This window comes from Littorina saxatilis, linkage group LG3, assembly GCF_037325665.1.
Source record: "Littorina saxatilis isolate snail1 linkage group LG3, US_GU_Lsax_2.0, whole genome shotgun sequence".
NCBI lineage: Eukaryota > Metazoa > Mollusca > Gastropoda > Littorinimorpha > Littorinidae > Littorina > Littorina saxatilis.
The window spans coordinates 71,536,955-71,562,107 of record NC_090247.1 but is presented as its reverse complement, the minus strand read 5'-3'; the positions used below and the strand labels follow the sequence as shown (position 1 = coordinate 71,562,107).

General features: G+C 39.8%; 1 protein-coding gene across 1 annotated transcript in view; it reads right to left on the bottom strand.

Annotated features, from left to right (window-relative positions):
- Positions 1-2,633: 2,633 nt before the first annotated feature.
- Positions 2,634-25,153, bottom strand: part of LOC138963166 (uncharacterized) — a 30,377-nt gene continuing 7,857 nt past the window's right edge. Inside the window, exons 2-8 of the mRNA XM_070335203.1 lie at positions 24,824-24,983; positions 16,584-16,805; positions 16,187-16,338; positions 15,241-15,372; positions 13,688-13,867; positions 9,175-9,408; positions 2,634-2,914 (exon numbers count right to left, since the gene is read on the bottom strand). Of these exons, the coding sequence (XP_070191304.1) occupies positions 2,675-2,914; positions 9,175-9,408; positions 13,688-13,867; positions 15,241-15,372; positions 16,187-16,338; positions 16,584-16,805; positions 24,824-24,983 (1,320 nt within the window). The 3' untranslated portion in view covers positions 2,634-2,674. The remainder of the gene's footprint in view (positions 2,915-9,174; positions 9,409-13,687; positions 13,868-15,240; positions 15,373-16,186; positions 16,339-16,583; positions 16,806-24,823; positions 24,984-25,153) is intronic.

The window sequence follows — 25,153 nt, the reverse complement described above, 5'->3', positions numbered from 1 at the left end:
CGTGTGTAGGTGTGCGTCTGTTCATTTATTCATTCGTTCGCAGTGCACGCGCGCACATGTGTGTGTGTGTTTGTGTGTGTGTGTGTTTGTGTGTGTGTGTGAGTGTGTATGTGTGTGTGTGTGTGTGCGAGTTGGAAGGATGCGCTTGGTCTTGATAGACGCTCATGTGTTATTTATTCATGAACTATTCTATCATGCAGGTGTGTTATTATACGCACTTTAATCTGAGAATATTGTATTGGTTTCAAGTTGAACTAAGATAGAGAGAGATGGGAGTGTGTGTGTGTGTGTGTGTGTGTGTGTGTGTGTGTGTGTGTGTGTGTGTGTGTGTGTGTGTTTGCGCGTGGAAGACTGCTTAGGATTTTTAGATGTGTTTTAGTGCAACACTCAATTCGTACGTGCAATTCTTATTAATTATTAATTGTGATGTATTTTATGTCTGTAATCGCCTGACACTGCATGGCGATTTTCCTCGGTTTTATTAGGACAGTAACATGTTGAGTCTTGAGTCTTGCGTGCGTGCGTGCGTGCGTTTGTGTGTGTGTGTGTGTGTGATTGGCAAAGTGCAGCGCTTTTTTTTAATTTTTTTTTTTTTACATGATACTCCTCAAAAAATGACGCAAAAAGTCCCGTGTTTGTCGGACCGCTCTTGCGATGGCCACCTGCAGCAGTAGGAATACAGCAGCAAACGAAATACGCAAACTGCCAACGCAAAATAGCTAAACATAACAATCTGTTCAGGGTAGATAACTCATTTGACTTTCTTCTCGTACGTCAAAGTTGCAAAGTTTTGTCTATTGTGATTGTTTGTCGATTTTTTATTTGGCCCTTCCATTTTTGTCAAGTCGATTGTGAGGATACCCTTATTTGAACGGCGGTCACATGATCCATGTTAAAGAAATAATATTTAATACAAAAAGTTATCCTGACAGTTATGTGAAAAGCCTTAACTGGCATATAAAGTTTTAATGAGAGGACACGGGACTGAATTAATGCTGTAATTGTGGTGCAACATTTGTTGCAATAATATTGTGGCTAAGTCTAGACATAGTTTCTATGAACGAACCCACATGTATGTTCTTACATTTACGTGTGTGTGTGTGTGTCTGTCTGTGCGTGTGTGTGTGTAGAGCGATTCAGACTAAACTACTGGACCGATCGTTATGAAATTTGACATGAGAGTTTCTGGGTATGATATCCCCAGACGTTTTTTTCATTTTTTTGATAAATGTCTTTGATGACGTCATATCCGGCTTTTCGTAAAAGTTGAGGCGGCACTGTCACGCTCTCATTTTTCAACCAAATTGGTTGAAATTTTGGTCAAGTAGTCTTCGACGAAGCCCGGACTTCGGTATTGCATTTCAGCGTGGTGGCTTAAAAATTAATTAATGACTTTGGTCATTACAAATCTGAAAATTGTAAAAAAATATTTTTTTTATAAAACGATCCAAATTTACGTTTATCTTATTCTCCATCATTTTCTGATTCCAAAAACATATAAATATGTTATATTTGGATTAAAAACAAGCTCTGAAAATTAAAAATATAAAAATTATTATCAAAATTAAATTTTTGATATCAATTTAAAAACACTTTCATCTTATTCCTTGTCGGTTCCTGATTCCAAAAACATATAGATATGATATGTTTGGATTGAAAACACGCTCAGAAAGTTAAAACGAAGAGAGGTACAGAAAAGCGTGCTATCCTTCTCAGCGCAACTTCTAAACCGCCCTTCTTGTTCACTGCCTTTGCCATGAGCATGAGCGGTGGACTGACGATGCTACGAGTATACGGTCTTGCTGAAAAATTGCATTGCGTTCAGTTTCATTCTGTGAGTTCGACAGCTACTTGACTAAATGTTGTATTTTCGCCTTACGCGACTTGTTTGTGATTGAACCCACATGAATGTTTTTTGTGTGATTGAACCCACATGTATGTTTTTTGTGATTGAACCCACATGTATGTTTTTTGTGATTGAACCCACATGAATGTTTTTTGTGTGATTGAACCCACATGTATGTTTTTTGTGATTGAACCCACATGTATGTTTTTTGTGTGATTGAACCCACATGTATGTTTTTTGTGTGATTGAACCCACATGTATGTTTTTTGTGTGATTGAACCCACATGTATGTTTTTTGTGTGATTGAACCCACATGTATGTTTTGTGTGATTGAACCCACATGTATGTTTTTTGTGATTGAACCCACATGTATGTTTTTTTGTGATTGAACCCACATGTATGTTTTTTGTGATTGAACCCACATGTATGTTTTTTGTGATTGAACCCACATGTATGTTTTTTGTGATTGAACCCACATGTATGTTTTTTGTGATTGAACCCACATGTATGTTTTGTGTGATTGAACTCACATGTATGTTTTTTGTGATTGAACCCACATGTATGTTTTTTGTGATTGAACCCACATGTATGTTTTTTGTGTGAATTAACCCACATGTATGTTTTTTGTGATTGGTTGTTTTTTTTAACTTAAAACAATTTGGAACTCTAATACATTCTTGTTGAATTCATATTTCGTTCGTCTGTTCGTCTGGTGCGTGTGTTTTGAATGTCATCCTGAGAAGAGTCTTTCACATACAATCGCACCACAACATCAAAGGCACAGACGCAGGAAGTTAAAAGTTTATGTGAGGCTATATCCGCTCGGCTTTACAAGAATGCCCAATCATCCTGCTTGCCCCTGTTGGTAGCAACACAGTGGTAAGTGGGAGACGATGTGTTGACGACGGCCACAACGGTGACGGTGTGGTTCGAACCTTCAACAGACGGTGCAGCGGCAGAGTAGGAAACCACCCCGCCCCTCCCTGCCTGTAGAGGGTCCACCGTGGGCATCCCCAGCCAAACCATTAAAGGTCCGCTGCCTTCTGCGGTACAGGTCAGCTCCATCGTCTGTGTGATAGTCATTTAACAGTGGTAGTGCAAACTTAAGTTTATCCCACATACGTGAGAGAGACACTTGTGAGATAATAATCGTTCAAATCACACGTGTGTATATCATGTAAATGAGGTCATGTCAAGAAAGTCTGGCAGGGACCTGTTTTTCCACTGCTTATAATGCCAAAGTCACCGAAATAAACGTCATTATAGAAAAACAAATTGCGCTCGCTAATTACTCTGGATGAATTTTTAGAACAAACACGTCACGCCATACTTTCAGAGTGACGTTTCTTTGCTTTGACGTTATAGATTGCACGAGGCTTTAGAAGAGATCGAGGTTCCAAAACAAGCGTCTTCAATTTAGCTGCCTCGACTGCAGGACATTTTCAGTCAAATACACGTAAGAACAGTATGTAAGATAAACAGAACACTACATGGCTTGATGCTTCGTACCAGATTTACACTCGTTGCTTTGCAGTGCTCGCAGTTCAATATTTAAACAAACAACTCGTGTAAATCTGGTACGACACAGCAAGCCATGTAGTATTCTCTATTTGCATTAAAATCATGACGCCATTACACACATTATACACACGTCATGGCTGACATTTGACAACAAGTGTGAATCGTAAATATGACATGACACAATGTCACACGCTTTCCTTCTTTGCCACTACTAAAGCAAACGTGTGCAAGATTGTATGTTACACACTTTGGAGCATGACAAGAACGGAGTCAAACTCGCAATCGTCCCCCCAAAAGCCCGAAAGTGCACACATGGCTTTCATTTCTCCAGGTTTTATCGTTTCTTTTCTTGAAAAATTCGACAACACCGAGAATACTGCAAACGACATCCCACCCGACAGTTCTGTTTTCATACGCGAGTTTAGCTGCCATTGGAAACCGGCTTGCTCATGGGGCCTGTCAGTCTAAATTATGAAGGACAGAGTTGTGAACAGATAAGACAAACAAATCAAAAAGAACAAACATTTCGCGCATGCAGACACAGAAAGACGTCCTAAAGAATGCGATGCTTCAAAAGATACAGATTGTGACGGTGACTGTGACGTCATTCACACATACCGAGACGTCATTTTTAACATAGAGGGGGAATCGAGACGAGGGTCGTGGTGTATGTGTGTCTGTCTGTCTGTGTGTGACGTCATATCCGGCTTTTTGTAAAAGTTGAGGCGGCACTGTAACACCCTCATTTTTCAATCAAATTGATCGAAATTTTTGTAAAGGAATCTTCGACGAACGCCGGACTTCGGTATTGCATTTTAGCTTGGTGGCTTAAAAATTAATTAATGACTTTGGTCATTAAAAATCTGAAAATGGTAATACATTTTTTTTTAAATAAAACGATCCAAATTTACATTCATCTTATTTTACATTATTTCCTGATTCCAAAAACATATAAATATGTTATATTTGGATTAAAGGCACAGTACGCCTCCCGTAAACCATCACAGATACTGTCAGGCTTTTACACACAGTACAAACACCCTTCCATTTGAACACTCACCGAACGGGAACATCCTAGGTGCCCTACGTAAAGAGCGAGCAATTTTTAAAGAATTAATTTTTCGGATTGAGACCATCTCAATCGGACCCATCCTGAACTCAGGTCAAAAATGAGTTACTTCCCTTCAACTGGCGATAGCCGTGGAGCGATGATTGTGCGTTTTGGCGCTAGACCTAACTTTTAAAATCTAAATAATAAATTGACAGCTTGTTACACAAACATTCTTAAATAATAAAAGAATTATTTTTTCATCAAGACAAGATCAGTACAATTCGAAGTTTTGAAAGTTTGAAAAAAGAAAAGCCCGGAAGCAGGGTCACGCAAGGTCGTGGTTTTCGTAGCAGACGACGGTTTATAGGCAGTCAAAAGCCATCGCTCGAGTTCTTATGAACCACATTCGTTTGTTTCGTGAAAAGTCAGAGGTACATAATAACGTGCTATTGCAGATAAGCTCACAGCGAGCCGCATTCAAATTACAAACTGACGACTGCATTGTGAAAAAGGGAAACTGGATCACACGGGTTCACGATGGCTCAGGGGTAAGATAAACCACGCAAAAATAAATTCTTTGAAAATTGCTCGCTCTTTACGTAGGGCACCTAGGATGTTCCCGTTTGGTGAGCGTTCAAATGGAAGGGTGTTTGTACTGTGTGTAAAAGCCTGACAGTATCTGGGATGGGTTTACGGGAGGCTTACTGTGCCTTTAAAAACAATCTCTGAAAATTTAAAATATAAAAATTATGATCAAAATTAAATTTCCAAAATCGATTGTCGGTTCCTGATTCCAAAAACATATAGATATGATATGTTTGGATTAAAAACACGTTCAGAAAGTTAAAACGAAGAGAGGCACAGAAAAGCGTGCTATGCAGCACAGCGAAACCACTACCGCGCTAAACAGGCTCGTCAGTTTCACTCCGTTTTGCACAAGCGGCGGACTACGGTCATTGTGAAAAAATGCAGTGCGTTCAGCTTCATTCTGTGAGTTCCACAGCTTGACTAAATGTAGTAATTTCGCCTTACGCGACTTGTTAGTTGTTCGGTCACTTCCGTAAAATAAGTAGATCTCTCTACAGTCATGGCTGGTGTGGGCCCTGTCAAAGCGTGAGTACGCAACACGTGTTTGTTCTCTCCTCTGTTGAAGCTGTGAGACATACATGCTATTCAGACTTGGTCGTGTGACAGAGTTTTCGTCCACACGAGATTAGTGCCTGACGCTTCGTTAGACAATCAACTAATCTCGTGTGGAAGAAAACGTCTGTCACACGACCAAGTCTGAATAGCAGGTACTGTTATATGATATCCCATGACACACTATTATATGTGTGTTGTTCGATGCAGACGACAGAATTTTAGCGTTCAATGTTTCTTTCTTTTTTTGTATTTCAGTTACGAACAGGCATAATGTAAGCAATATTCTTTTGTTTGAGACAATGAAAACGAATGGTGTGGGAACGTTCTCATGTGGTGGACTAGAGTTTTGGGTTCGAACCGGTGAAATATCTCCTTTTGTTCGGGGTTTTGGGTTCAAACCGGTGAAATATCTCCTTTTGTTCGGGGTTTTGGGTTCAAACCGGTGAAATATCTCCTTTTGTTCGGGGTTTTGGGTTCAAACCGGTGAAATATCTCCTTTTGTTCGGGGTTTTGGGTTCGAACCGGTGAAATATCTCCTTTTGTTCGGGGTTTTGGGTTCGAACCGGTGAAATATCTCCTTTTGTTCGGGGTTTTGGGTTCAAACCGGTGAAATATCTCCTTTTGTTCGGGGTTTTGGGTTCAAACCGGTGAAATATCTCCTTTTGTTCGGGGTTTTGGGTTCAAACCGGTGAAATATCTCCTTTTGTTCGGGGTTTTGGGTTCAAACCGGTGAAATATCTCCTTTTGTTCGGGGTTTTGGGTTCAAACCGGTGAAATATCTCCTTTTGTTCGGGGTTTTGGGTTCGAACCGGTGAAATATCTCCTTTTGTTCGGGGTTTTGGGTTCGAACCGGTGAAATATCTCCTTTTGTTCGGGGTTTTGGGTTCGAACCGGTGAAATATCTCCTTTTGTTCGGGGTTTTGGGTTCGAACCGGTGAAATATCCCCTTTTGTTCGGGGTTTTGGGTTCAAACCGGTGAAATATCTCCTTTTGTTCGGGGTTTTGGGTTCGAACCGGTGAAATATCTCCTTTTGTTCGGGGTTTTGGGTTCGAACCGGTGAAATATCTCCTTTTGTTCGGGGTTTTGGGTTCGAACCGGTGAAATATCTCCTTTTGTTCGGGGTTTTGGGTTCAAACCGGTGAAATATCTCCTTTTGTTCGGGGTTTTGGGTTCAAACCGGTGAAATATCTCCTTTTGTTCGGGGTTTTGGGTTCGAACCGGTGAAATATCTCCTTTTGTTCGGGGTTTTGGGTTCAAACCGGTGAAATATCTCCTTTTGTTCGGGGTTTTGGGTTCGAACCGGTGAAATATCTCCTTTTGTTCGGGGTTTTGGGTTCGAACCGGTGAAATATCTCCTTTTGTTCGGGGTTTTGGGTTCAAACCGGTGAAATATCTCCTTTTGTTCGGGGTTTTGGGTTCAAACCGGTGAAATATCTCTTTTTGTTCGGGGTTTTGGGTTCGAACCGGTGAAATATCTCCTTTTGTTCGGGGTTTTGGGTTCGAACCGGTGAAATATCTCCTTTTGTTCGGGGTTTTGGGTTCGAACCGGTGAAATATCTCCTTTTGTTCGGGGTTTTGGGTTCAAACCGGTGAAATATCTCCTTTTGTTCGGGGTTTTGGGTTCGAACCGGTGAAATATCTCCTTTTGTTCGGGGTTTTGGGTTCAAACCGGTGAAATATCTCCTTTTGTTCGGGGTTTTGGGTTCAAACCGGTGAAATATCTCCTTTTGTTCGGGGTTTTGGGTTCAAACCGGTGAAATATCTCCTTTTGTTCGGGTTTTGGGTTCAAACCGGTGAAATATCTCCTTTTGTTCGGGGTTTTGGGTTCAAACCGGTGAAATATCTCCTTTTGTTCGGGGTTTTGGGTTCGAACCGGTGAAATATCTCCTTTTGTTCCGGGTTTTGGGTTCGAACCGGTGAAATATCTCCTTTTGTTCGGGGTTTTGGGTTCGAACCGGTGAAATATCTCCTTTTGTTCGGGGTTTTGGGTTCGAACCGGTGAAATATCTCCTTTTGTTCGGGGTTTTGGGTTCAAACCGGTGAAATATCTCCTTTTGTTCGGGGTTTTGGGTTCAAACCGGTGAAATATCTCTTTTTTTTCTCTCCTCACGTTTGTAATTGGAGACACGAGCCTTTGGCGAGTGGATCTCGATTGATATTCCCGCTGGGTCTTGACTTAAATACAAGCCATATAAAAAACCACGAGTGTTGTAATCTGTATATCCCATTCTACCATCAAACACAAAGTGTAGACTACTAGCGGCACTGTTGCGATCTGTGGAGTGTCAAAACAGTGGTGCCAGCGAGACGTGGCCCTTTTGCAACCATAAACTAAGTGACCGTCGTACGCGGTAACACTACTTTCAGACCATTTAAAAGCTTTAAGTAAAGGTTCATAAGTTGCAAGAAAGTAATGAAGTCGTATAGAAATCAATTTAGTTGAAGCGCACAATTCTTTTGTTTTGCGTTTCAGGTCGGCAGAACGGGCGAAACCGGTTTGGCACCCATTTGGCTTACTCGATTCAGAATCGATTCCACGTTGTTTTTCTCGAACGTATTATTATACAATTAGGCTTATTGACAGAGAAGCAAATTTTAGGGAACAAATATGTAGGTTTAGATTTAACCATTTGCTCCCTATTTGAAATGTATCTACGTGATAAACTGTTTTGCGAGTGTGTTTGCATGAATGAACCTAAACTGGTATGGGTGTGAGGAAAACGGGACCAAGTTGGTGAAGTCGCGAATTGCTGACACCAAGTCTGTCACCGCCGATTGATTTCATTTTGAAGGAATATGACTGGATTACGGAAAAATGCACACATGTTAAGTTCTTGGATACCTTCATCGCCAATGTGGACTTACTGCAGAGCCAGGCAAAAGAGTAGACTTGCTCGCAAAATACGTGAAACAGCCGATGTTAACTTTGATAACGAAGCGAAGCCAAACCAGGTAAGAGGACGCTTCTCAGTCCCGCTACGCATGTCACAGACCAGTGTTGTTGCTTTGAGTTTGACTAACAAACTCGAAACTGTCATTTAAAACATGAGCCAAATGTGTATTGATTGTGTGATTAGTCTATGTGACAGGGCTTCTATTATCTGTGCTCCCTAGCTTCTGTCAGTTCCCACACCGACACTGCTGACAGACCTGTGTGACAGACTCTCACAAACAGTCGTCTGCTACGATGCAAGGGATGGTACTCGTTTTTTTGTTTTGGTTTGTAGCCATGGGCATTGTGATAGTGTTCGACTGTTCAAACTAGTGTTATGCACGGGTTAATAAAACTGCGGATAGAACTCTTAAGCAGCAAAGCAATTAAGAATGTATTACAATCTATTTGTTTGGCGCAAGGTCAAAGGTCGGGAGGAAAGTAGTTCTTTGCCCAAATCGGAATCTGCACTATCATATATTTTTTGGAGTCCATGATGTATTTATTGAGCTATAAAAATACAACATATATACCCATACTGAAGTAACAGAGACAAAGAAGGGAGGTCATGGGATATTTATGTTTACATGATGGTTTACACCGCAAGGAATGTATGTTTACATGATGGTTTACACCGCAAGGATTGTATGTTTAAACGATGGTTTACATGGCATACGAACCCCGTCATCCAGTGTCTTGTTTGTGAAGGCTTGAACCTTGGCTCCTTGTTCAATCTTGACGATGTTCTGTCGGAGTTCTGTCTCGACTGTTCCGTTGTTCCCCATGACTTGACAGACGTACGTTCCACCAAAGTCTTGAGTCGTGTTAAGTGTGAAGTAGGTCTGCCAATCGTACCTTGTCGACAGCAGGAGGCTTTGCGTTTCAACTGGGGTGCGTGTGCTATCATCGTCCAGCTGGGTACACACGGAATTACGGGTCACTTATGGCAGCATTTTAAGACTATGTTGCAAACAGGAAATAACGTGCATGCAATGATTATCAGACATTGACACATCAACCATTCTAATCAAAACTTAGATGATAATTATTGGAACCATCTCAGACAAGTGTCTTTTGTTGTTTTAAAAACATGTTGAAAAATAGCCTTCTTATCTAACAGTCTAAAGATTTAGACCATTTTTTTTATACATTTTGGGACCGTAACATGTTCAATCAGTTTTTTTTAAATAAGCTGTGTCTTACCTACACCTTGATACAATACAAAATCTCCTCGCACATTTGAATATTTAATTTTAAATGCATTATAGGATAAGTATCCATTTTGTCCCAAAATATGACCAATCTGAGCAATTCCATTGTCAATCCAGTTTTGAATGTCTTTTTATCTCTGCGAATATTAACATTATAATGTAAACATTCTGATACAAAATCGTTAAAGGTTGTAGGGTCACATTTTCCATGTAGTTTCTCATAATGTTTAAAAACATCGGTCCAAAACGGGTTTTCCATTCTCTGCATCAAAACATTTGCAAATTCCTCTCCTCTCATATTAATTGTTATAACAGATGGACATGCTTTAAACAATAATCTTGATATTAATCCAGTAAGACCAACAACTCTTTTTAACCAAACAATTTTTAGAGATGATAGAAAACTTTTCACGTCAACCATCTTTAATCCTCCATCTTCATAGGATTGGGTGACCGTAGTTCTTTTAATTTTATCTCTTTTTCCATCCCAAAGAAATTTGAAAAAAATATTATTTAACTCCATCATAAACTGTTCGTCAGGATCAGGTAAATTCGTAACCAAATGTGTCAATTTGGAAATAGCCAAGGTTTTTAGGACTGTTATTTTACCAAAAGGTGTCAGGTTAATCCTTCTGGTCCATGAATTCAGAAGTTTTTGAATTTTCTTTAACTTATTTTTATAGTTAAGAAAAACAACCTCGGATACATTTATTGAAAAAAATAACACCAAGTGCTTTAAAATTATCCGGGTTCCAGGTAAAATTCATATCAGGCAAAAATCTTCTTTTGCAAAACTTTAAAGGTCCTAACCAAACTACAATTGTTTTATCATAATTCATTCTCAGACCTGATAGTGATGCAAAAAGTTGTAACACTTTTATACTTTCGCAAAATGATTGCTCTGTACCATCAAGAAACAGACTGGTATCATCGGCGAATTGTGACAATAAAATATTTTCTCCAAGAATATTCATACCACAAATCGTTTTGTTCTGGCGTACCATAAGAGACAATATTTCGGCACAAATCAAAAATAAATAAGGTGACAGCGGATCCCCTTGCCGGGTGCCTCGACCTACGTTAAACCATGCTGAATACCGACCATTAACTGAAACACAGGACTTAATTTTGCAATAAAAAGTAAAAATCCATCGTTTCATGTCATTTCCAAAGTTGAATTTGCTCAAAGATTTGTCAATGAATGACCAGGCAACACTGTCGAAAGCCTTTTCAAAGTCGACCATCAAAAGTAGGCCAGGTATATTATGTTTATTTGAGTAGAACAGGGTATCATATATTAATCTGACGTTTTCACCAATATATCTTCCTTTCAAGAAGCCTTTTTGATCATCATGAATCAAATTTGGCAAAACACGTTTAAACCGTTCCGCAATGCATGTTGATGCAATCTTATAAACCGTTTTTAACAGAGTAATTGGTCTCCAATTTTTCAAAAGTGTTTTATTTGTTCCTTCCTTTGGAATACATACTATAACGCCCTCTCTTCGAGTCACTGACATTTCTCCTTTCTCAAATCCTCAATTTATAGACCGTAACATAAACTTTCCTAAGTCGGAATAGAAAAACTTGAAGAATTCCGCAGTGTACCCATCTGATCCTGGGCTTTTGTCGTTGTTTAATTTTTTCAAAGCTTTGAGTAGCTCACATTGAGTAAGTCTACCTTCCAATTGTTTACTCTCGGCATCTGTTAATACAGGATGAGCAAGGTTTTCATCAATCTCTTGATTTACCAGTTCGGCTTCTCTTGAAGTATATAACTCCTCATAAAAAGTCTGTGCTTCTTTAACAATCAAAGCATTATGATGAATAACTTCACCATTATCTTTCTGCAAAAAACACATGGACTTCTGGACAAACTGTCTTTTCTCCAAATTACAAAAATATTTTGTATTTTTTTCCCCTTCTCCAATCCACTTAGCACGGGATCTAATTATCATACCATCCACTTTTTTCTGCCTTATTTGACTTAACTCCTGTCGTGTTTGCTCTAAAAGTTGTATATTATACTCTGTCAAATTGCTTTCCAAAGTGTATATTTGAGAAAGAAGATCTTTTTCTTTTCTGTTATTTTCCTTTTTTTTATATGAGCAATATGAAATGCATCTACCTCTTATTTCCATCAATAACATCTCAAAAAACAACTGATCATCGATCAATGACTGTAAATCATCATCATCAATCAAATCAATATTATCCACATTATAAACAGGTAAAGCATATTGTATCTTTACATCAACAATAACCTTCTTCACTATATTTACAAATTCCATATCTGTCAACAGTGAATTATTAAACTTCCAGAAGGGTCTATCACGTTCAACAACATCAGTTCTAAAACTTACACCAACAATTGAGTGATCAGAATAATAACCTGGTGTAATATCAGGTTTCACAATCTCAAAACCTAACTGCTCTGACACAAGAAAAAGCCGGATATGACGTCATCAAAGGCATTTATCGAAAAAATGAACAAGTCGCGTAAGGCGAAATTACTACATTTAGTCAAGCTGTCGAACTCACGGGATGAAACTGAACGCACTGTATTTATTCACTGAGACAGCTTCGTCAATCCCCGCGTGAAGGAAATCGCTCACCTTCCACGTGCAAAACGTAGTGATATTGACACGCCAGATTAGCGCGGTAGGGTATTGTGCTAAGTAGGAAAGCGCGCTTTTCTGTATTCTTGTTAAATTTCTGAGCTTGTTTTGAATACAACCTATCATATCTATATGTTTTTGGAATCAGGAAATGATCACAAATAAGATGACATTATTTTTGGATCGATTTCTTAGATTTTAATCGTAAAACTAATTATTCTATTTTCGTTAATTGTGATCACATTTTAAGAGTAAACATGATATATGTATTTTTTTTAGATTCAGAATGTGATGAAGAATACGATGCAATCAATTTTAAGTTTTAACTTTTAAATTTGCAAAAAATCGATTTTAATGACAATTTTAATGAGCAAACTCATTAATTAAATTTTAAGCTTTCAAGCTGAAATGCAATACCAAAGTCCGCGCTTCGTCGAAAATTACTTGACCAAAATTTCAACCAATTTGGTTGAAAAATGAGAGCGTGACAGTGCCGCCTCAACTTTCACGAAAAGCCGGAAATGACGTCATCAAAGACATTTATCAAAAAAATGAAAAAAACGTTCGGGGATATCAATCCCAGGAACTCTCATGGAAAATTTCATAAAGATCGGTCCAGTAGTTTGGTCTGAATCGCTCTACACACACGCACACACACACACACACACACACACACACACACACACACACACACACACCACACCCTCGTCTCGATTTACTCCTTCATCCTTACTTCCTTACTACTACTATTCACTACTAGTAACGATACAGTATGGATGAAGGAGCACAACTGACTGTTTTGGATACACTTTTGATCGTTCTTTTCAATGACAAGCAAACCTTGTTCCGTTTAAGCTGTTCTGGTGGGTTTTTTGTGGGTCGAATTTAACGCTGAAACCTTGCTGTTGTGAATTTAATTTTGAAGGGTTTCTGTGTTTAAGGATCCAATGCAGAGGCACTGCATTCTGTCAAATAAATCTGTTTGCGGGATATAAACTGAGCAAAATAATTATTGTACTCATTTTTGTACCCCAACTGGCAACTAAAACATTCATTCCTGTGTCATGTTATTCAAACTATATATTCAATAAAAGGCCTTTCACTTGGCTACCTGGCACACTTTTCGGATCAAAAGATTTCTGTTATAAGTATCACGTGACCACCGCCGAAGTAATTACGAAAATGGGTGCAATACTTATTTTGCTTAGTTTAGTACGAGAATGGATGGCCTTTCCAGCCATATATTTTACAATTAATAAAATTAATCGTCTCATCACAACCATCTGCACTAAACGTATCTGCCTAGTTTTGTTAGGACGGGTAGTATATATTGTTGCATAAGTACAATGTCAATGCTTGATTACCTTGTAGATTTGCATGGAGTCCAGGTTATTTCCGAACGCTCGGCAAGTAAAGCCACAAGGGTAAACCGAATCGACAGCGCATCCAGTTTTTTCTGCGACCCATTTGGCGTAGACCTGACCATCTGGGAAGGGCCCAGCATACTGGTCTTCGTGCAGTCTCAGTACAATTATCTCAAAACACTGCGGAGGAAAAAAACGCGACAAGTAAACCACCGACGCTTCAAAATGATGACTCATATGCACTGGAAGATAATTAAACAAATTGAATTGAACTTTATTTAACAAGGATTAAGATTTAAGGCTACGCCTTTTCTTACAATCTGTCCATGGGACGAACAATGATAACATTTAAAAAGTTAAAATTAAAATTTAAGAACAAAAGGAGGTCGGAAAACTTCAGCACGTGACGATAAAGATGACGATGATGAGGATTTTTTTGGGTATTTTTTTGCTTAAACGCCCAGCCGACCACGAAGGGCCATATCGGGGCGGTGCTGCTTTGACATATAACGTGCGCCACACACAAGACAGAAGTCGCAGCACAGGCTTCATGTCTCACCCAGTCACATTATTCTGACACCGGACCAACCAGTCCTAGCACTAACCCCATAATGCCAGACGCCAGGCGGAGCAGCCACTAGATTGCCAATTTTAAAGTCTTAGGCATGACCCGGCCGGGGTTCGAACCCACGACCTCCCGATCACGGGGCGGACGCCTTACCACTAGGCCAACCGTGCCGGTGATGATGATGATGATGATGATGATGATGATGATGATGAAGATGAGGCATGAAGAGCATACATATGTGGTTATTCATATAATCGGATGCATACTATGCAGGTAATTATAAGTACAAACTGGTAGCAATCGAACATGTAGCAATTAATAGTACAACAAAAATATATTCAGAATATACAATGCACAGCATATCTTTGACGTAATACTAAGTGTGGTAAAAGAGAGAGAGAGAGAGAGAGAGAGAGAGAGAGAGAGAGAGAGAGAGAGAGAGAGAGAGAGAGAGAGAGAGAGAGAGAGAGAGAGAGAGAGAGAGAGAGAGAGAAAGAAAGAGAGAGAGAGAGAGAGAGAAAGAAGGAGAGAGAGAGAGAGAAAGAAGGAGAGAGAAAGAGAGAGAGAAAGAAAGAGAGAGAGAGAGAGAAAGAAAGAGAGAGAGAGAGAGAAAGAGAGAGAGAGAGAGAGAGAGAGAGAGAGAGAGAGAGAGAGAGAGAGAGAGAGAGAGAGAGAGAGAGAGAGAGAGAGAGATTATTCAAACTATTGACGCGGCCTTTAAACACAGGTTTTGCACAATCATTATTCAAACTATTGACACTACCTTTAAACACTGGTGAGGCACAATCATTATTCAAACTATTGACGCTGCCTTTAAACACTGGTTTTGCACAATCATTATTCAAACTATTGACACTACCTTTAAACACTGGTGAGGCACAATCATTATTCAAACTATTGACACTACCATTAAACACTGGTTTTGCACAATCATTATTCAAACTATTGACGCTGCCTTTCATCACGGGTTTTGTATGTTACTTACCCATGTTACAGGCTCGGCCGTTTGATTAACGAGAGTGTATATGACGCCCTTCAATATGCCGTTGAACGTTGTCTCGTTTGCGTAGAACGTGAGTGTATTCACTACTTGTCCGTCTTGCTTGCTCATTTCAGTCTGTGCATGCAACGTTGAAAATACATCTTAAATAGTCAAAGCGAAAGCATCCGGTAAAATAATACATGTATTCAAGCAAACAAACATTCAAACATAATCAGTAAACACAAATGCGAATACAATAGCGAGATAACCATAGGATTGTATACGACAAGCCGAGATAACCATAGGATTGTATATGACAAGCCGAGATAACCATGGGAGTGTATAGGACAAGCCGAGAGTACCATAGGAGTGTATATGACAAGCCGAGATAACCATAGGAGTGTATACGACAAGCCGAGAGTACCATAGGATTGTATACGACAAGCCGAGATAACCATATGAGTGTATACGACAAGCCGAGATAACCATAGGAGTGTATACGACAAGCCGAGATAACCATAGGTGTGTATACGACAAGCCGAGATAACCATAAGAGTGGATACGACAAGCCGAGAGTACCATAGGAGTGTATACGACAAGCCGAGATAACCACAGGAGTGTATATGAGAAGCCGAGATAACCATAGGATTGTATACGACAGAATGTCATCTACACGAAAACATTATGAGAAAAATAAATTTTGATGTTTATGTTAATTATTTGATGTTAATTATTAATGCTTGTATTGTATGATGGATTTGTAAAGCGCCTTGAGACTGTTATCTGACGGTGAACAGCACTATAGAATAATGTTTTATTATTATCATTATTATTATCATTATTATCAGTATTATGTTTGAATTAAAAGGGACACACACTTTCACATTATAAATAATCACAGACGGAGACAGACGTACCAACCTCCGCGGACATTACTTAGGAACTGTACCTTGACGAACTCGCGATGGTCGCCTCCCTGCACGGCATTGGCAGTGGAATTGTGATACAGTGTTTCAAACAGAAACATCCTTCCCGCATACCGATCGGTAACATCATTGCTTCCATTTTGATTCACCTGAATAATTACCGGGGTGAGATTACCTGCCACAAAAAGTGAGCAGATTAGTTCATGAGAAACACGCCATATAACATGAATTATGATTGTTAAGATAGGCTATACTTGGTTAATGACAAGTGCGCAAGGAGTATCTTTTAAGATGCTTGTTATATTTTATTTCACACACACACACACACACACACACACACACACACACACACACACACACACACACACACACACACACACACACACACACACACACACACACACACACACACACGATTACCAGCAGAGTAGGGCACGTCTGTGCCAGGCGTGACTCGAGACGCAGGCCAGTTGACGTCCATACTGAGATTGCCCTCGCCTGTAGTCTTCCACAACAGGTGGAAGTAGTGAGACCCTCTGTCTCCGATGTTCAGATAACGAACACGAGCTCTGTGACCTTCCTTTGTGACCGTGATGGACGTCGTTCCTTCCTTGCTTCTCTCGTCGTATGTCAGTGTGGAGCCTGGATCCAAGCAACATTCAACAACATTTGATTTTATCTCCCACAATTCCGAGAGGAATGAGTTCACGTGAGAGCGAACGGGAGAAATCGCCATAGACCGTGTGGTTTTCAATGTGCGCGACGTCATAGATGCCCTTTCCCTTTAAACATTTTTCTTTGGTAACTAGCATATTATATTTACCTGTATAATTTGGTAGCTAGCATATTATATTTACCTGTATATTTTGGTAGCTAGCATATTATATTTACCTGTATATTTTGGTAACTAGCATATTATATTTACCTGTATATTTTGGTAACTAGCATATTATATTTACCTGTATATTTTGGTAACTAGCATATTATATTTACCTGTATATTTTTGTAACTAGCATATTATATTTACCTGTATATTTTGGTAACTAGCATATTATATTTACCTGTATATTTTGGTAACTAGCATATTATATGTGTAGGTTACAACACGAGTGGTTTTTTTATATGGCTTGTATTTCAGTCAAGACCCAGCGGATGAATAGCCTATCATCGGGAGACACGAGCCTCTGGCGAGTGGCTCTCGATTGATATTCCCGCTGGGTCTTGACTGAAATACAAGCCATATAAAAAACCACGAGTGTTGTAATCTGTATATCCCATTCTACCATCAAACACAAAGTGTAGACTACTAGCGGCACTGTTGCGATCTGTGCAGTGTAAAACATTGTTGCCAGCGAGACTTAGCCCTTTTGCAACCTTAAACTAAGTGACCGTCGCTGAAAAAATAAAACGAATGAGTGCATCGATAAGTACGCGGTAACACTACTTTCAGACCATTTAAAAGCTTTAAGTAAAGGTTCATAAGTTGCAAGAAAGTAATGAAGTCGTATAGAAATTAATTTAGTTAAAGCGCACAATTCTTTTGTTTTGCGTTTCAGGTCGGCAGAACGGGCGAAACCCATTTGGCTTACTCGATTCAGAATCGATTCCACGTTGTTTTTCTCGAACGTGTGTTATTAGACTTATTGACAGAGAAGCAAATTTTAGGGAACAAATATGTAGGTTTAGATTTAACCATTTGCTCCCTATTTGAAATGTATCTACGTGATAAACTGTTTTGCGAGTGTGTTTGCATGGATGAACTTAAACTGGTATGGGGTGTGAGGAAAACGCGACCGACACGTCTGTCACCGCCGATTGATTGCATTTTGAAGGAATATGACTGGATTACGGAAAAATACACACATGTTAAGTTATCGGATACCTTCATCGCCAATGTGGACTTACTGCAGAGCCAGGCAAAAGAGTAGACTTGCTCGCGAAACACGTGAAACAGCCGATAGATTGATAGCGAAGCCCAACCGTGCCAGGTAAGGACGGTCTCAAAAGTCGTCTGCTAACGAAGCAAGGGAGAGTACTCGTGTTTTTGTTTTGGTTCGCTAGCATCTGGTTATCTTGTAAGTTGAATGTTCGTTTTTTTCGACCTGCATTGCTTTCATAATGAAAGAAACGTTTGCTTATTGCATCTCATACATCAGATCAGTTCTGAGATTCATTTTTGCGTGCAACTGATATGGTTTTCTGAGCCGTGCAATACGATTTTGGAACTTCATACAAATGTGTCACATTGTTCGGCGCGAGGTCAAAGGTCGGGAGCAAAGTAGTTCTTCGCCCAAATCGGAATCTGCACTATCATATATTTTTTTGAGTCCATGATGTATTTATTGAGCTATAAAAATACAACATATATACCCATACTGAAGTAACAGAGACAAAGAAGGGAGGTCATGGGATATTTACCTATATCCCATGAGCTGCTTCTTTGTCTCTGTAATGCTACTATGGGTATATATGTTGTATTTTTCGGCTTCAATAAATACATAATGGGCTCAAAAAAATATATCATCGTACCGATTCCGGTTTGGCCGAGGAACTATACTTCTGCCTACACTTGACACTGCACCGAACATGTTTCAGTGGATTGATGAAGAGCATTGCTCACATGGCTAAACAAAAGAAAACACAACATTCACAGAGGACAAAACCATGATACGTATCTGTGGTATGCGATACAGTAAACAAAGCGTTTATCTTTACACTTTGGGTGCAGGTCGAGTAAAAAAAGAACAAAAGCGAAGAATCAACTGATAGTGACAGCAAACGAACCTCGCTGTTCATTTGAGGTGAAGCTAGAGTAACCTCCCTTCCTCCGTGTGTTCCAACAAGCAAAGATGCACTAGCACTGCGTGTTACGAGTGTACCTTTTTGACTGGCCGGTTCGCTTCGTCATCCAGCACAGGCTGTTTCATCCATTTTTCGAGCATGTCCAACTTTTTTGCTTTACACTGACGTAAGTTCATGGTTATATGAAAGTATCCAAGAGCTCAGCAAACGTGTATTTCATCCTGATGGAGTAAAATCAGTCCAAACGGTATTCAACACGCAGTTTCAAGGAGCAGCCATTACACCGTTTTAGACAGAATTGACGCTACCGGTATGGGTTGATTAACGCAAGCACGATCGAACAAATTAACTAAGAGATATATTTCACGAACATGAAATGACTGCTTAAATCTAAAGGAAGTTATTCAGTAAAATGTTAGTTTATTTTCGTAATTCTACACTCCAACACAAAAATTAAACTAGAATTGGGATCCGAGTTAACCAAACCGGTGTTGGCAACCGTAGCCTGGAACTGTGACCTTGGACGGACTCAGAACCTAAATCGAAACTGTCTTTGATTCAATGAAAACTTTGATTGTGTGTGCTTTCTTTACTATCTTGAAACTAAAATGCATTCAAAAGCAAATCGAACAGTAGTTTGAATGTAGATTTAACACACATTTACGGATGCACTTGTTTGCACTTCATTTCTTCGGCGACGTGGCTTTAGCATGGGGTAGTGAAGAGGAACACACCTCGCTGGCTCACCTATTTTACACACCACAGACAACTACAGTGCTTTATTGTGGTCCACGTTGTCTTTGGTGTACGCATGGGATATACAGCTTACAACACTCGTGTTTTTTTATATGGCTTGTATTTCAGTCAAGACCCAGCGGGAATATCATCGGGATTCACTCGCCAGAGGCTCGTGAATCCCTATGATATTCATCCGCTGGGTCTTGACTGAAATACAAGCCATATAAAAAACCACTCGTGTTGTAACCTATACGTATATTTTGGTAACTAGCATATTATATTTACCTGTATATTTTGGTAGCTAGCATATTATATTTACCTGTATATTTTGGTAACTAGCATATTATATTTACCTGTATATTTTGGTAACTAGCATATTCTATTTACCTGTATATTTTGGTAGCTAGCATATTATATTTACCTGTATATTTTGGTAGCTAGCATATTATATTTACCTGTATATTTTGGTAGCTAGCATATTGTATTTACCTGTATAATTTGGTAGCAAGCATATTATATTTACCTGTATATTTTGGAAACTAGCATATTATATTTACCAGTATATTTTGGTAACTAGCATATTATATTTACCTGTATATTTTGGTAACTAGCATATTATATTAACCTGTATATTTTGGTAACTAGCATATTATATTTACCTGTATATTTTGGTAACTAGCATATTATATTTACCTGTATATTTTGGTAACTAGCATATTTAACCTGTCCTTAATTGAGCCCGAAGTCGGTTTCGCGAAGTCTTTCTTTTAACAAACCCTCAGTGCTACAGCTTCGTGCGGCCAGATTGGCGAAGTTAACTTGGCGCAGTCGTCTTCAGCCAATGAAGGACAGGCTTTAAATACAGCGGGATAGCCTGGTGCAATCACTGGTCAAAACAACGATTAAGAGAATTCTGCAGGGTGTCCACATCAGTAAATTTACTGATGTGGACACCCTTGCAGCTCTCCCAAAGAGACGAAGCATAATTGATTTGCGGCATTACGTGGGGAGGATGAAACATACTTAATGCTAACGTCAGTGTAATGCTTTAACGTCAGTGAAATGCTTTAACGTCAGTGTAATGCTTTAACTGTGATAATACATACACATTTCTTAACACATTTTTGTTACATACATTGATCAAATGTGATTGCCATTTCAGCTCTTGGTCGATGATTACCCCCAGTACACGATGCTCTGACTTGTTCAATTAGATCCGAGTGAAGCAAAAGTTTTTAATTCAGAGACTGCAGCTGATGTTTTTGCCTTGTTGCTATTACCATGATCTTTGCTCTGGAAGGATGAATGATCCTTGAATTTGCTGAGCACCAACTGTTTACTTCACTTGCTTGGAGTGATTGTTCAATTACATCAATATATTCACCCTGCGAGTGAAGTGAGGAATCATCAGCAAACAAATCGCATCTTACTGCATCATTTGAAATATGAAGTGGTAAATCATTTATATATATATATATACAAAACAGAAGAGGACCCTACAGTACCTTCAGCTGATGTCTTACCAAATAAGGAGTCATATTGTGTTATTTCAAGAAGATATGTTTAAAAAAAGAGACCGAACAGACTTGTTTCTGACATATATATCTAGCTTTTGTTTTATAAAACAGAATGGTCTACAAGGTCAAATGCACTCTTAAAGTCCAGTTACACTGCACCATGGATTTATATCAGTTCTATTAATAGCAGATAGCCAAGTATCGCACGATGGCGTGAGAGCTGCACGGCATGAGTGGTTAGGTCGACATCGAGATTGAAACGGGTTGAACATAGTTTGGTCCTCCATATATTCTAACAGGTGTTTATGAATATGTTTTTTTCAAACAGTGGTTTAGATAAAATTGGGAGCAGATCGAGAGATGTGCCGGACATCAATAGGGTCATAGTGGTGTCTTACATTTTCGGGAGCAGAATGACTTTAGCATTTTAAAAAGTACTAGGATATGTATTTTGATTTGACACACATTGTATACGTAGGTGAGAGGTTCCACGGTATAGAGCAGAGACAATTTTAACAAGTATGGTGGAGTCTTATCAATCAGGTTCACTTTTAATAACATATTTTACCTAACATGTCTATTTTTCACATTGTCCATCAATTGAACAAAATCATCTGACGAGCCGGAAAGCAATGAAGATGGATTTCTGAAGAAACATTGCACTGTCACACAATCACCTCTGAGCCACCCCACCTTTGAGGCTGCTACTCTGACTATGACCGTTCAGGATTCTAGAATCAACATCGCCTGTGTCTATAGGCCACCTCCAAGCAAGAAGAATAAGCTCACGAACACTATGTTTTTTGACCAGTTTCCAGACTTTCTTGAGCATTGTGATTCTTTGCCTGGGAAAACTCTTGTGATGGGTGACTTTAATTTTCATTTTGAAAATGCTGAGGACTCCAACACCAGGAAACTCTCAGATTTGTTCGACATGTTCAGTTTTCACCAGTCTGTTGACTCTCCGACTCATAAGCATGGTCACATGTTAGATTTAGTCATTCATCGCCCTTCTGATGCCATTGTCAGTTCATGTTTTGTCAGTCACGACCTTAAGTCTGACCACAACGCCGTATTATGTCGTCTAAATGTTCCAAAGCCTGTGTCTGCCCCTGTAACAATAACTTTTCGTAGCATCAAGAAGATTGATAAGGAGTCTTTTAGACATGATGTAGCTGGTTTATCTCAAGATTGCTCTGTCACTGAATATAACCAGACGTTGCGCTCAATTCTTGATAGGCACGCCCCTCTCTGCCAACGCACGGTTCGTCAGCGGAAATCTAACCCGTGGTTCAGTAGCATCTCTGAGCAGTTTGGCAAACTGAAACGTGAACGTCGTCAGGCGGAGAGGTGCTGGCTTCAATCCAAACTCACTGTTCACAAAGAGATTTTTGAAACCATCAAACGCAAAGTAAATGACTTAGTTGAAGGCGCTAAAACTGCTTTCTTCTCTGCCCAGATTATAGGTAGTAGAACATGCAAAGAACTTTTTCAAAATTTCAATTCTCTGCTTGGAAAACAGACGGTTTCCAGCCTCCCCACCACCCATGACCCCAAGGACCTGCCAACTGTATTTTCTGACTACTTCACTGAGAAGATCGAAACCATCAGAAATAGCTTTCCTCCACCAGTGGCTTCGCCTCCGGCTTCACAATTCTCTGGTTCTTTGTTGGATAGCTTCATTCCTGTATCTGAGCAGTTTGTTTTGAAGATTTTGAAGAACACAGTGCCAAAGTCTTGTGAGCTAGACCCCATCCCCACCAACTTGTTTTATGAAAACCTTGACCTTTTTCTTCCCATCATAACCAACATAATCAACTCTTCTCTCACTTCTGGCACTGTGCCAATGGACTTGAAAACTGCAGTAGTTAAACCTTTGATCAAGAAACCATCTCTGGATAAAAATCAGTTGAAAAACTATAGGCCTGTTTCCAACTTGCCATTCATTTCTAAAATTCTGGAACAAGTAGTGCTTAGTCAGCTTCTCTCCCACCTTGAAACCAACAACCTCTGCAACCCTCTTCAGTCAGCGTATAGGGCTGGCCACAGCACCGAGACTGTTTTGCTTCGTGTTGTGAATGACATTCTTTCTGCTCTGGATAATGATGACCTATCAGTTCTGCTTCTCTTGGATAACTCAGCTGCGTTCGATACGATCGATCACTCTGTTCTGCTCTCTCGTCTCGAATCTGTTTTTGGCATTCACTCTACCGCTCTTCACTGGTTTAGTTCATATCTACAGGGCCGTAGTCAGTATGTGTCTGTCAATAATCTCTCATCTCCTCCATCTCCTCTCTGTTTCGGCGTTCCCCAGGGATCAGTTCTAGGCCCAGTTTTATTTGTACTATACACCACTCCTCTCTCTGCCGTCATCAAGCAACACGCAGTCAATCACTACCTCTTTGCAGACGACACACAACTCCAACAAGCATGCAAGCCTACAGAAATCCAAGCGGTGACGCACACTCTCCAAAACTGCACTTCAGATATTAAATCATGGATGACAAACAATATGCTCAAGTTAAATGATGACAAGACTGAATTTCTTCTTTTCTCTGGAGCTTCCTGTTCGACCACTTCCCTTCCAGCCTCCATCACAGTAGGTTCTAGTGACATTTCTCTCTCTGATAGTGCTAGGAATCTTGGGTTCATCATGGACTCCCACCTCTCAATGAAACAACACATCAAAAAAGTCTGTCAGACATGTTACTTTGAGATCAGAAGAATAGGTTCCATAAGAAAATTTCTCACTGTTGATGCCACTAAAACTCTCGTTACATCCTGCATTCTGTCCAGATTAGATTACTGCAACTCCCTTCTCATAGGCTGCCCTGACTCCACTCTCCAACCCTTGCAAAAAGTACAACACTCTGCTGCACGTCTCATTTTCAGAGCACAGCATCGACAACCCTGCACTCCTCTCATGAAAGAACTTCACTGGCTTCCTGTATCTGAACGTATTAGGTATAAAGCTGCCTGCTTCTGCTACAATATCATCTCTGAATCGGCACCTGCCTATCTTTCTGAACTGGTCTCTCTCTACACTCCCTCTCGCACCCTTCGTTCTTCTGATGATGCTCGACTTCTCTGTCAAGGTCGCTTTAAACGCAAGGCTCATGGCTTCCGCACGTTTTCGTATTATGGACCTCAGTTATGGAATTCACTCCCCTTTCAATTACGTCACTCTCCATCCATTTCATCTTTTAAGTCCAATTTGAAAACTCACTTGTTCCAACAACACTACGGATAGTTCCTTAGTATAGAGTCTGGGGATGTGAGATGTGCATGATGTGTTGTTTGAATCTGACAGTGATTGTATGATTTTTGTATACATGTATTGTTGTCCCGCGCTTTGAACTTTTGATAAGGCGCTTTATAAATGCCCGTTATTATTATATTATTATTATAGATAAACCCAACCATAGGAGATCTATTCACACACACACACACACACACACACACACACACACACACACACACACACACACACACACACACACTCCCCCCCAAACACATATACGCTCCTCCCCCCACACACATACACAATCACACGTACACGCACGCACACACTCTCTTATCTCATTCGGAAAATGAACCAGTTACGTGTTAGAATATTATTCCCGGTAGATTCGTGAATTTCCCACCAATCTGCTGTCGGTTTTTTGTTCGCCTTGAACTGGGCGGTGAAGGTGAAGGTCGTATTGTCCGCGGACTCCATGCGCTGCGTGTTTAGAAGTTGAAGAGCTTGACCTTCCGCTGTGACCTTGACCAAAGAGCTGAGATTACATCATGAGACCTTGGTCTTGACCCATCATTATAATTATATATAGCGATCTTTCCAGGAGAAATACCAGTTGATAAAAATGCATAACAATGTAACAATATTAACAAGTATATAGCCTATTCCATGACTTCTTTGCCGAGTAGGTGGTA